This window comes from Haplochromis burtoni, unplaced genomic scaffold, assembly GCF_018398535.1.
Source record: "Haplochromis burtoni strain Fernald_Lab_line unplaced genomic scaffold, NCSU_Asbu1 Contig_445, whole genome shotgun sequence".
NCBI lineage: Eukaryota > Metazoa > Chordata > Actinopteri > Cichliformes > Cichlidae > Haplochromis > Haplochromis burtoni.
The window spans coordinates 181,109-194,660 of record NW_024582806.1 but is presented as its reverse complement, the minus strand read 5'-3'; the positions used below and the strand labels follow the sequence as shown (position 1 = coordinate 194,660).

At 43.3% G+C, this 13,552-nt stretch overlaps 2 protein-coding genes across 2 annotated transcripts; one reads left to right on the top strand and one right to left on the bottom strand.

Moving 5' to 3' along the window:
- Positions 1 to 1,691, bottom strand: sst5 (somatostatin 5). The gene is made up of 2 exons (XM_005945260.2): positions 1,232 to 1,691; positions 1 to 1,126 (listed from the first exon to the last, which is right to left on the bottom strand). Exons 1-2 carry the CDS (start codon positions 1,352 to 1,354, stop codon positions 956 to 958), a joined length of 294 nt encoding a protein of 97 aa, XP_005945322.1. The 5' UTR covers positions 1,355 to 1,691; the 3' UTR covers positions 1 to 955.
- A 4,287-nt stretch (positions 1,692 to 5,978) lies between these two features.
- On the top strand, positions 5,979 to 10,006 carry LOC102292645. Its single transcript, XM_005945258.3, has 19 exons — positions 5,979 to 6,217; positions 6,300 to 6,352; positions 6,435 to 6,524; positions 6,597 to 6,724; positions 6,821 to 6,961; positions 7,037 to 7,099; positions 7,198 to 7,359; positions 7,441 to 7,537; positions 7,636 to 7,850; positions 7,958 to 8,108; positions 8,174 to 8,382; positions 8,450 to 8,567; positions 8,636 to 8,841; positions 8,933 to 9,050; positions 9,127 to 9,299; positions 9,368 to 9,450; positions 9,520 to 9,638; positions 9,712 to 9,831; positions 9,906 to 10,006. Exons 1-19 carry the CDS (start codon positions 6,195 to 6,197, stop codon positions 9,947 to 9,949), a joined length of 2,313 nt encoding a protein of 770 aa, XP_005945320.1. The 5' UTR covers positions 5,979 to 6,194; the 3' UTR covers positions 9,950 to 10,006.
- Positions 10,007 to 13,552: the final 3,546 nt, after the last annotated feature.

Here is a 13,552-nt window from a genome sequence, read left to right as displayed (position 1 = left end):
GTCGTCGGCATCTCTTCATTTATCTCGTGATGTGCTAATCTGTTTTTTTTTTTTTTTAAACATTTCACAGTGCTCGCAACTCACTCAACACACTGAATCACGCCAGCATGCGTCACGCTCCTTGGATCTTGGAGTTTTCTCTCCTTTTCAGTCACGGATTACGATCCTTGTTGTGGATTCAGTTTAAAGTGCTGAGTTGGAGCTCGGTGGTTAAAACGTTAGCAAAGAGGTGATTCTGGCATTTTAACAAACACCATCAAGTGCTGCTGATAACTAAAACAATCTTTTAAAACAACCATCAGTGCTACACCTCAGTGACTTCTCAAATCATCACATTCACAAAATTTTTAGACAACTTGACCTTTGACCTTGAGTTTGAGGTCACAGAGATTCATCTGAAATATTCAGTAGACGCACCTTTGATATCAGTTTGACGCTCCCACGTCTTCTGCGTAATGGTGCTGCCCAGGTATTCGTTACATTCGCCAGGTTAATCAGTGTTATCTGTGATTTATATAATGCTTTTTACATTGCAAGCTGAGCCAGTCACTCATGTTTTCAAATGGCTTTATCAAAAAAGTAACTTGTATCTATCTGTGAATGATTTCCCTCTAATGCTATCTGCTGCACTGTGTTCAAAAGTAAGAAAAAAACAAAAACACATTACCAAAAGATGATATCAACTTGCATTGTGGGAAATGTAGGATCCAGGAAAGCTGGGGTTTGATGCAGACAGAATCGGGATCATCGGTACCAGCTTCACAGAAAAGCAAGAATTTAAAATCAGAAAATTTATTTCAGAAGTGTGTACCTGCCGGTCTTGAAACATATAATTTTATTAGTCTTTAAACTTAAAGTATCTGCACATTTGTTATCTTACGGTAAATAATCCGGTTACCACAAAGAAAGCAAACATGCGTCGGCTGATCCGTAAAAACAAAAGATACTCCTGCTGTTAACAGGAGGTGAAAGTCTTCCAGAAGAAGTTGCGGCAGCCTGCTTTGCGCTCTCGTTGGGACAGAGAGAGGTGTCGCCTCGTCACCTCCTCCCTGCCTCGCCGCGTCTCGTCTCCTCTCGCCGCCATCAGTTCAGCCATGAACTTCAGCAAGAGCCAGTGAGTCAGATCCTAAAGGAGGACAGAAATGGAGGGGACGGGGTTCCTCAAGTTCAAACACCTCTTCCAGTACAAAACTGTTTATATATTTTAGCTCCTGATGCAGCATTTACTCACCTTGTCATTTGTGAGGTCTGCTCTCAGTGTTTCTGTCAGCATGTCGCTGTATGGAGCCGTGCTCACCCGCACCAGCAGCACAGACAAACCCAGAGCCACGAGAAGCACCTGAGAGCGAAACATCTCCGCCTCGAACCGCAGACAGAACAACTCAGCTCTTACGTTCCCGGACTCTGCTTTCAACGCTGGAGATGTGCGGTGCTGCAAAAATCCCCAAACTATAAGAAACCCTAACCAATCGGGATGTAGGAGGTGCGGGAGCTGAAGGGTATCATGATGAGCTGAGCTGATAAATAGGCACCTTCATCTTCAAATCCTCCTCATCCTCAAGCCAACAAAAGGATGTGATTGGTGGAGAGGATTGGCTGCGAGGCAGTGAGGAGGTGTGTGTGTGTGACAGAGGCTGTGAACAGACGTGTCACCGGACAGGATAAGGTCATCACTGGGCACGATGGCGTGGACGAACCAGCTCCCAAACGCATCCGACAAAAAGTGACAGAGGTGGTTTTCAGGCCGATCGGCACTCATGCTGCATTAACTTTAAATGAGATCCATTAAATCCAAAAAACTGTGATTTTTGAGGTAACTTCTGCCACTCGTAATTAGCCACAGCAGCTTTGCAGGGGTCTGGAGCACAACATGAGCTCCGGACACCGTTCAGTGCTGCTAATAACACAGTGTGACTCAAATGTTAATGAGGCTGCCTGGACACAGCTAACCCTTCCAACACTCCCCCACCCTTCACGCCATCGTCACTTTGAGTCAATGGGGAAATAAAGGAGAAGAGGAGTTAACATCTAAATGTCAACTCGCCAACAAAACGCTTGATGTAAGTGTAGTGGTGGTGGTGGTAGAGCGGGTTCTATCGGCAAGATGCTGAGCCTGACTCATCCGCTGGAGTGTCTGGTGACACGCTTACAGTAGAAAGTGCTTTGAGTTCTCAACTGAGTAGAAAGTTGCTATTTAAGTAACATTAAAGACTAACTCAAAGAGAAATTTCAGGGTTGCCCCTAAAAGAAATACACTCCTCTGTTTTGTGTGTCTTCAAATGCTTTCTCTGTGATTGAGTTTCCATCCCGCTTACTCGTTTTTTCACCTCCTCTTCTCAGTAGCAGCAGGGATCCGCCCGGGCCGGGAGGATTTCTTCCCTCAAACGACAGTTTCACATCTAGATATTTGTTTAAACAAATGCTGCCCATCATTTTTGAGGTTGTGGTCCTTGTTGGTGAAATCTGCATTCACGAGTCCGCTGTCAGAAGACTGAATTAAGATGGTGTCAGTGAAAGGACACCACAAGGGAAACTAGTGCTGCAAAAAAACAGTGAAATGTTCAACACTGGAAAGTCCCCATGATGCTCCACAATGAAGGAGGAAAGGCACGGCGGAGGGAGCGTCATGATTTAGGCTGCTTTGCTTTGCTTGCTCGAAGGACGGATGGAGTGCAACCACCGAGGATGTAAATGCTGTCGAGTAACGTTTATGTGAAGCTCGTGTCGCAAACTGGTGATTGATTTATAATAAGTTACATCATTTCATTAATAAACTAAGTTTGTGTTTGGTTAACTATTTCTTTGTTCTTGGCAATAAATCTTATACTGTTGGAAAGTTTATTCCACCTTAAATGGTGCTACATTTGTAATGAAAATCCACTTGTGGGTTGAGCAGCACCACCTCCTCCTGCTGGCCACCTGCTCGGTCACACACTGCTGTGGGATGGTGTCCCGTTCTTCACCCAATATTTGTCACTAGTCAGCCATTGCAGCTTTGTTGGTCATTCTGGCACGAACATCGATTAAATACACTAAGAGAATAAATACAAGAAATCATATAAACAAAACACAACACTGCGAATTCATAGAATTAAATAAAAAAAAAAAACCTAAAATATCCAAAAACCACTAAACACTGGGCCAGCTGACCCAGAGCCATGACAATCTCAGGCTTAACATCCTCAACTCTTTGAAAGAGTAGGCAGTGGTTGCATTGTGGGTAATGTAGGCAAATTTTGAAAAGGAAGAGAAGTGTGAAAAATACAAAAGGCAATATTTCTGGTACTGCTGGATCGATTCTGACGCCTGCTTGGAGGTATAAATACTGCATTTACTCAGTTTCTACTCTTTCAGCAGGACAGGAAGTCAGAAAAACATCAAGACCTTGGTGAAGATATGTTTTTAAGAAACGTTTAACAAAAATACTTAAATACTGATTCACAGCGAACCAACTATCAAGTCAGCTTTATTGATTGTGACTGACATGTTCACTTGATACACTGTTTCTGCCATTTAAAAAAGTCATCACATTTCTAAAAGAACTTCTCAGCAACCAGCTGGAATAAAGGAGTGCTCCAACACCGGGCCAACTAATGAAGAAAAAACCATTTTCACATCTCATTTTGTAAAAAGAGAGTGACCTTTTCTGTGACTGTCCTCTCCACGGGACTCTGTCTGATTACTCAGTCTTTAATCGTGACGGGACTTGACTTAAAGTAACATTTTCTGGACGTTGGTGAGTCAGAGCGGGCATCCAGCTGTGCCGCCTGGGATTAAATAGAGAGGTCTGAGATAATGAATAAGGATGCCTATGTGAGACATCTGACCCAAATGTCACATCTGGACCTGTTCTCATCAGGTGACCCTGAATCCTCTCTTAGTTGCGCCACGATATTTTTAGGCTGCTGCGGCCTTCCCATGATGCAGTGTTTCTTTGTCACTCACCAAGTGTTTATACACCATTATGCATTTAATCATGATATATTATTAAACTCTGGCTCTCTTCCACAGTGTGTCTTTTGTCTCGTCTCCTTCCCCATCTCCTTCCCCTCACCAACAACTGGTCACAGCAGATGGCTGCTCCTCCCTGAGCCTGGTTCTGCTGTATTATTGGAGGGTCTTTACCTTACAATATAAAGCGTCTTGAGGTGACTGTTGCTGTGATTTGGCGATTTATAAATAAAATTGAGTCACCCTGAGTCAACGCCTCGGTAAATACTAACGTGGCTCACAAAAAAACTAGACATGTATGACACTAGAGCCAAATATCCATCGTCACCTGGAGTCATATTTACTGAGAGTCTTACCACAGCAGGTGTTTTAACCTAGATGACTGTCAGAGAGATTCGTGACATAACATCACCTATATATTAATAATAATAATAACAATACAGGTGCAGACAGAATCCCCACACATGCTGTAAAATTCTGATATTTTTAACTCACTGATGCCAGTTTTTAAAGTGACATAAAATGATCTAATACTGATGCACATTTACTATTTAGTTGCTTCCTGTGCTTGAGTTGGCAGTTTTCATCCTCTTTCTTGCTACTCTGCATGCAGATACATTTTTACAGGCACTCACAGAGCCTCCAGAAAACCTTCATCTATTAGGCTTTATGACGTTTATGATCAATTTCGTTATTACGTAGCGAAATCGGTTTATCCAAGCGCTTCCTGTGTGCCATGTTTTCATTTCTTCATCAAAGCTGGCAGTCAGTGACACACCCCGCTTTCAGCACTAGGTGTCGCTGTAGCATCGTGTTTTCATCCAGTTTCTGACTCAAACGTGGTTCGCAGTTTACATTAAGGCCTAAAATTTGTCTTTTTGGCTCTTTTTTTCTCTTTTTTAAAAGTTACTTTGAAGTGAATTATCACGGGTGTTTTTACACCGCAGACGTCCACGCCAATGTGGGCGCCTCACAGCTTCTTACTGCACAGGTGAGTCTCCATTCATGTTCACCTCATACAAGGAAGATTTTCAGTACATCTCCAGCATATGCCACCAACAGAAATACTGTGATTCTGCAGAATTTGATGACTGAATGATTTTTTGGAGTGGTCTGCGGGTGGGATATCTGCTCTCTGAATGAGGATACCAGAGACGATTGGGAGGACGGCTACACGACCTGCATTTATCCTGGTGGTGGAGGAGTATAAGCATCGGGGCATCCACATCGATCACAGGCTGAACTGGTAGACCTGTATAGACCAGGCTGTATACAGAGCTGAGAAAGCTTATTTATTGAGTTTTCTGTCTGTTAGCTGTGGTGGGTGCTGTGTACTTTGCTGTGGTCTGAGGAGGAATGCAGCATCAGAGCTGATGACACCAAATCACTGTGTATAAATACAATGTATGTGTCTGGCAGAGACCTATCTACTACATTCTACTACTTTTTGTTTTTCTTTGCAAACCATGAAAAATCAAAATATTAAAGACTCAATGAATAAACTTTGTTGATGGAAGCTTACATTTTATTGAAGAGGGGCGGTGTCAGTTTATTCATAAAGCATTAAAATACAAGCTGTTGTTCATCTTCTGTTTGAAACAACCCATTTAACTCCTCCCCCCTTAAGCCAGCATTCTTTGGATTGGCTCCAACTCACAAACAGGAAGTTTGTGGGTGGAGCTTCAGTACTCACAGTCATCTTAACCACATCCAAGGATATCAGTTCTCACGCTATCAATATGTTCTTAGAGTCTGTTCTTAAAGTAAAATGGGAAGTGTGGCATGAACGCGTAGTTTAATTCTTCTTTTTAAGCATTAATGACACATGAATGTTTCTCCCACTAAAAATCAGCCATGAATCAAAAATGTGACCTACTAACTCAAACATTTGAGAAAATAAGATGACAACCTGAAACGTTGATTTATGGATGATAAAAAAAAGCTCCCATACCATGAAGCTTCGTATCACTATGGTCACAAGTGAAGGACTCTTGGTGTTGTTATTGGCAACACCTGTGCTGCCATGACTGCTGATTGAAAGACGGCTTGATTTCTAACAGGCTACACATGGGGGTGTAGCGGTTGCCCGGCTGGTGTGGTAATAAAAGCTAGTTTGGGTTTCAGCACTGCATGGTGCCAGTGTGACCAGGATATGCAACGCAGCAGTTGAGCTTTTGTTGGTTAGCAGGTGTGGTTTGCTAGCATCCAGGCTAGTTTTAGACACTACCAACAGATCAGTGGCTATGGCCTTTTGTTTTTGCTTTGGGTAAGGTGTTTTCCACACCAGTTTATGAGTTGCTCCTCAAGCAGCTTTCTTCCATGAGACTTAAATCCGTTTTATCTTACAGAGTGCTCTTTCTCCTGTCGCTGCGGACAGCTTCAACGCGTGATATTCCCAGCGGTGAGCTTTAAATCTTTGCTTCTCGTAAGAGCAGCTGTGAAAAGCAATGCAAAAGCAATCTCTAAAACCTTTAATCATGCAGGAGTTCTTCAAATGGAGTGTCGTGAGCGTTACTTCATGATAGCTGTTGGCTTCTCCTTTGCTGGGGATAAACCTCGCTTTGAGGCTGTCGGTGAGTCTCTGACTGGCTGTAACTCCATCCTGGTGCATGTTAAATCTCACTAACCTCTGGATTGTCGCCCAGACAGCACAGGCGTACACGCCATCACCAAGGAATACGCGGCAGAGTGTGGATACACCATCAGTCTTCTCCCAGTTCTCGGCCACGTGGAGCTCAGAGCCTCTTACTTCAGCTGCCATACTAACGATGCAGTATGCCCAACGCAATTTATCCAGACTTAATTACTGCACGTTAAGTGTTGTCTGTTCTCTGTGATGGCAACCTGGTGTTCCCATGTGCTTACACAGGATGATGAAGTGTTCACGTTCAACTTCAACCTGATTGTAACACGTGGCGGCAAGCAGGCCACATATGCGCTGAACAAGACCTGCACTCTGTCACTCCCGTGGTCTCCCCGAGAGGTTACCTGTGAGGTCAACTACATGGAAGTAAGCTTGGATTCAACCTGTGGCATTTTTATCCAGGGAACTCCTTGAGCTCTTATAATCCTGGATTTCCTGCAGGTGTCGGTGAGGAGTGAAGCAACGTGTCCGTATGTGGAAAACGGCGATTCTGCTTTCAAACCCGTATGTTTCACCTTAAGTACAACTGCCAAACCCAATTTTTATGCACAGCTAAAATTACAAATTTGGGTGGGCTTCTCTTGAAATATATTTCCTCTTAGGCCCTTTACTCAGATTGGAAGGTGATGTTTCAAAGAGCAGAGGATCAGTTTCTGCCCATGAACCTCTCTGAAGCTCGGAAGCTGGGTTACGTGTTTGCTCTCACAGATGAGAGGCTTGTGTTTCGGACACCGTATGAGCAACCCCATTCTTTCAGCACTGAGGTAAAGGGATGAGAAACTGTAAAGGTTGATTATCTTAGTCCCGGCTTATGTAAAATTTCCAATTTTGTTTCTTTTTTCCAGGTGAATGGCGTTCCAGTAGAGGTGGTCCACGCAGTCCTGTTCTCGAGACAAAGCTGGGTTGTCCTTGTGGTCGATCTGTTGGCTGCTTGCTCGATGCGTCAGTATTAATCCTGGTGTTTTAGGGGGGTTGCTTTTGGGTTGTTTGTTTTTAACCCAAATACTTATAAGGAAACAATAATAATGGCGTGTCCACAGATAATGGGTCATATGACGGTGGCTATATGATTTGGGAGACTTCTGAGCTGCTCCACAGTCTGGTGTCTCCCTTAAATGAGACTGAGGTCAGCATTGGAGCCAATGGGAAACTTGTGGAGAAGAAAGTTGCAGAGGAGAGGGGCTACGCTGTGGAGAAGATTAACACCACCCTGCAAGTCAGGATTCCTTACAAAGCTGAAGGAGGCTACAGGAAGGTAAGAAGGCACTAGAGCTGTAGACTTGGACTCGGCAGGTCTTCTAATCACAGCAGAGCTTTCAGGTTAAGACGAAATATTAGTGACATAGTCTGACTTTCTTGCAGAGCTTTGTGTCTCGAGACCTCTACGAATACTACGTTTTTCATCTCTACTTGGAGCAGATCTCAGTCGACAAGGCTGAGATTGCGGCCAGGCTTCGTTTTCACAGGATTATAGTCACTCCCCTACTGCGATGCCACATTTTTACTGAAAATCGTAAGTGTATCTAATGCACTGCATCCCATTGCTGTGGTCATATTCTGATGGGCTTTTTGTTTCAGAAACTCTTGTAAGAGAGCGCGCATTCACCATCTATCTCGGCGGTGTCCCTGAAGATGTGGTGTTAGTTTCTATTCAGCTGAATGGGCGAGACTTTACATTGCCACTTACAAATATGAGCACCTACAAGGTCACTGAAGTTCTCCACCCCAACGGCACCCATGGATACACACTGACTGTGCTTTTTGATGATCCTATTGTCAAACTGCAGGTAATCTTTGGGATTAACACCCCCACCCCCTGTATTTCATGCTGGTTCTTAAAATGTTTCCTGTTAGTTCTCCAGAAAAGCCGTGGCAATGCAGCACATCCTGAATGTCAACTACACACTGGCTGTTCAGCCTGGAAATGAGCCTTACTATCATGAAACAACAGTCACAGCTCTAACTCGTGTCTGTAAGTCTTGAACCTGTTTAGTCTTCGGCTCAAGCATGAAATGGTATTAAGTAATCTGTATCCAACAGCGCCTCCTGTCTTTGATGCCCACTGTTCGGAGTCCAGCATACACTTTAAGCTGGACCATCGCCCTTTTGATTACTTGTGGGAGCTTGCCATTGGCTCGGACGTGCTAACCTCAGACCTGGCAGACCAGCGTGGCTACATCTTCAGTAATGACAGCCAGAGTCTGCGGCTTGATGTGCCGCTATTCACGAATGGGTATAAATACCAGGTAGACGAGGGAAATGCTGTTGGCATGATCAGTTTGTTCTTAATAGGCTTGAATTGTGTTTAAATGTAGAAGTGCTGCATGTGTTTGGCAGGACGTCACTTTGAAGGGATTCTCAGGAACTTTTGAGATCCTTGTGAGAGTTCCTGAAACATCAGAAGTCCAGACGTCCACAGTTAAAACCTGCCTGTTCAATCCCAAAGAATTCATCAGTAAGTGCATCCAGTCTTGACTATTGCAGACAGTCTCGGAGTTACCCATCATGTTAAAATTCAATTGTCTGTGCAGTGTGTTCGACCAACGGGAAGGTGAACGTGGTGGCTAACTTGTCTCTGCCAATCCCAAGTGGAGGGAGCCCAGCTGAAACCAGCCTCAGGGACAAATCCTGTCGGCCTAAAGATGCAGATGGCACCAGGGCTCTCTTTTCTTTTGCTGTTAATGACTGTGGAGCTATAATCATGGTAATGAGCAAATGTTATCTTTTATGTGTCATTTGTACCATATATTAAAATGCTTTTATTTTACTTAGCTGGGCAGGGACTCTGTGACCTATAGAAATGAGATCATCTTCAGCTCTGTGAGAAATCCAGAAAATCTGAGCAGTAAAAACAGGTATGCATCCTCACCCTCAACTACTTGGGTTTTCACCATTCGACTACTAAAATGTAACTTGTATTCCAGGGTCTTGCTGCAGTGCACATATACTGTGGCTGGATTACATGCCCTCTTCTCGGCATACAAGTTTGAGTCTGACACAGTTGGCGTTGGTCGTATTGTGCATTCTAACCGCATCATTGAAGGTGGGTGGTTTAACAATTAATCAGCCTATCGGTGTCACTGAAAATGTTAAGTTAAATTATGTTCGTACTCTAGGTCCCGCAGTGGATCCCACTAGTGCATCCACCAGGAGATCAGTGACCGTACGACCTCGTTACCAGCCTTCTGCAAAGTACATCAAAGTGTCGAGTTTCTTAAAGAATCTCTCAAACAAAGGTCTGCACAACTTTTAAACCACGTAGAATTTGCCAGCATTGGAAGTGTCTAAATTGTAGTATTTCTCTCCACAGGACTAAAGGAATCTTCACAAGTAAATGTATTTACTGTCATTTAAAGAACTAAGACTTGCACTATTATTATTTTGTAATAAAGACTTAAATGAAGCATGTGATCCATTCTTGTCAGTTTGTCACTTAAGCTATGTTCACACTGCAAGCGAAAGCGCATCAAATCTGACTTTTTTTTCTTTTTTTTTAAATTATTTTTGTGCAGAAATTAGACTGCTGCAACAACACCGAGCTCTGTAGCTGCCATTTTTACTTTGGTAAACAGCATGTGATGTCTTTTGCACATGCAGGCCGCTTTGAGGGCCATGAACTGTTCACACTAGAGCGCATTTGCTGAAACTTGTACAAGACTGGGACTCGGTGTCAGAATTACTGTAACATGGGCCTCGGGATCTTAAGAAGTCTTTGTATGACTAGGTGAAACTCATAGGGAAATGGCCTGGCATCTATATAGCTACTAACATCTGATCTTAAAGCATTTAATTCTGGGAACTTTAAAGCAGTGTTCAAATGGCTCATTGCAAAGCTGGAACAAGCTGTGTAAACACATAATACTTGATTTGCTGACCTCACATCATTGGCTTTAACTTGTTCCATATCAATGACATCAGTTTACTGTAATCATGACAAAATATAAACTGGACTCTTGCTTAAACAATCAAAACTTGGTGTTGTCATCTTTAGGTCACAAATGCTTCTCATCTATATTCCATGAACTACAGTAGCTTTATGAAGAGCACTGAAGCCAGCTGGGATATCAACCAAAACCAGTACTGGAAATGCAAGCTCTGGTTTTAATGATCCACTCAGTTGACAAGTTAAGGTAGTGTTATTTATGACCAGTTTTATTAAGTAACTGCAACAAGTAAGGGCATTGAAGCCAGATGAGACACAAACTGCAGGCATGTCTTTAAGACTTGGATGAAATTTCCTGCTTCCAAATTCAGGTAAGAGGTTTCTGTACCACCCTGTTGAATCCAGAATTGAATTTAAAATCTAAAGGTCAGGCCCATCTTAAAGACCTCATCGTACCTTTTCACCCCAATAAAGCATGTTGCTCTGACTGCTGCTTCACATATGATTCCTGCTATTTAAAAGTACAGGGTGGGCCATTTATATGGATACACCATAATAAAATGGGAATGGTTGGTGATATTAAAGTCCTGTCTGTGGCACATTAGTATATGTGAGGGGGCAAACTCCTCAAGATGGGTGGTGACCATGGTGGCCATTTAGAAGTCGGCCATCTTGGATACAACTTTTGTTTTTTCAATAGGAAGAGGGCCATGTGACACATCAAACTTATTGGTAATGTCACAAGAAAAACAACGGTGTGCTTGGTTTCAACGTAACTTTATTCTTTCATGAGTTATTTACAAGTTTCTCTTTGTTCACAGACATTGACACGTGAGGAGCGGATCAAAATTTTGTTGATATCTGGTGAACGCAGTAACCGGGTCATTGCAGCAGATTTGTGTCCAGAATGTGGACGCAAGAAAACTGTCACTAATGAAGAAAGATCAGTGGCTGTTCTAGCTTCATTCAGCAAGAGCCCACAGCGTAGCACTCGCCACATGTCACTGGAGAGTGGCATTAGTCGAACATCCCTTCGGCGGATATTAGCTACTCACAAATGGCACCCTTACAAACTCCAGCTACTGCAGCATCTCAGCGAGGATGACCCAGATTGGCGCACAGAATTTGCAGAACGGGCAAAACAAAAATTGGAACAGGACCCTCAGTTCACGCAGAAGATTTTGTTCAGTGATGAGGCAAACTTTTATGTGAAGTTAACTAACACAACCACCGCTATTGGTCTGACACTAACCCACATTGGATGGATCCCTCCAAGACTGTTGGACCAACAAAAGTGATGGTTTGGTGTGATATATGGGGTACAACGATAGTGGGTCCATTCTTCATCAATGGAAACCTCAAGACCACTGGATATTTGAAATTGAATGTGTTTCCCTCTTTATGCACTGAAGCTGGCACGTTCCCTGAGTTTTTCCAGCAAGATGGTGCACCACCACATTATGGGTGCCAGGTCCGAGCTCCTAGATGAACAGTTTCCTGGAAAGTGGATTGAATTATCTTTGGGGTCATCTGAAGGCAATTGTCTATGGTGTGAAGATACGAGATGTGCATCACCTGAAACTACGGATACTGGATGCCTGTGCTGGCATTTCTCCTGCGGTGTTGCTATCAGTGTGTGAAGAGTGGGAGAAGAGGGTTGCATTGACAATCCAACACAATGGGCAGCACATTGAACACATTCTATAAGTGGTCAGAAACTTGTAAATAACTCATGAAAGAATAAAGTTACATTGAAACCAAGCACACCGTTGTTTTTCTTGTGACATTACCAATAAGTTTGATGTGTCACATGGACCTCTTCCTATTGAAAAAACAAAAGTTGTATCCAAGATGGCCGACTTCTAAATGGCCACCATGGTCACCACCCATCTTGAGGAGTTTGCCCCCTCACATATACTAGTGTGCCACAAACAGGACTTTAATATCACCAACCATTCCCATTTTATTACGGTGTATCCATATAAATGGCCCACCCTGTAGAATGGGAGGCAGAGCCTTCAGCTTTCAGGCCCCTGTTGTGAGGACAGCTCACAGTTTGGATTCTGGAGACAGACACCCTCTCTGCTTTTAAGATTAGGTTCCAAGGTTTCCTATAAAGCGTATAGTTAGGGTTGGATTAGGTGGCTCAGGATTCCCCCTTAGTTATGTTGCAATAGGCGTTGGCTCTTGAGGGCTTCCCATGATGCACTAAATGTTTATTCTTCACTTGCCTTTTTTTTTTTCCAATCCAAATTTTGCATGTATACCATCCGTTTTATTTTTGTTGCACATATTTAGTAGACTAGACTTTTTATCGAGGGGTGGAACCTAACAACCATACGATCTACTTCTGAAACACTTCAATGCATATTTATTACATTACAGCAGGGGTCCCCAATCCCAGTCCACGAGGGCCGGTGTCCCTGGAGGTTTTAGATCTCACCCTGGGCCAACACACCTAAATCACATGATTAGTTCATTACCAGGCCTCTGGAGAACTTCAGGACATGTTGAGGAGCTAATTTAGCCATTTAAATCAGCTGTGATGGATCAAGGACACATCTAAAACCTGCAGGGACCCCGGCCCTCGTGGACTGGGATTGGGGACCCCTGCATTACAGTGTGAAAAAACGTGGTGCAGTTCCTCCCTTGTCCACCAGAGGGTGCTGCAAGAACCTTACTCCAATCCTGTGATTGAACTTCAACTTGTGATCCACTGAGGATTTCAACAAGATTTGAAAATGAAATCCAAAAAAGAAATATAAGATCCAGACATATGCACAAATGACTGCAGATTTATGCTTCAGTGCACTATTTATCAATGGGAATATCACAGTTTGAAATTGCACACACAGAAGGGCCAAACATTAAGCTCAAGAACCTTTGCAACTTTATCAGTAGCACTTAAAGTGCACTGGAAACCCTGCGTCAGGCTAGGGAAGAAGCCTGAAGCTTATCAGTACTTATATTCTGGTAGTGTCACTGGCCAATCAGAGGCTCTCAGAGTTACACTCACAGGTGCAGCCTTTGAATAATCAACTCATCTTTAAATCACTTGCAGCTGATGCTGAAAG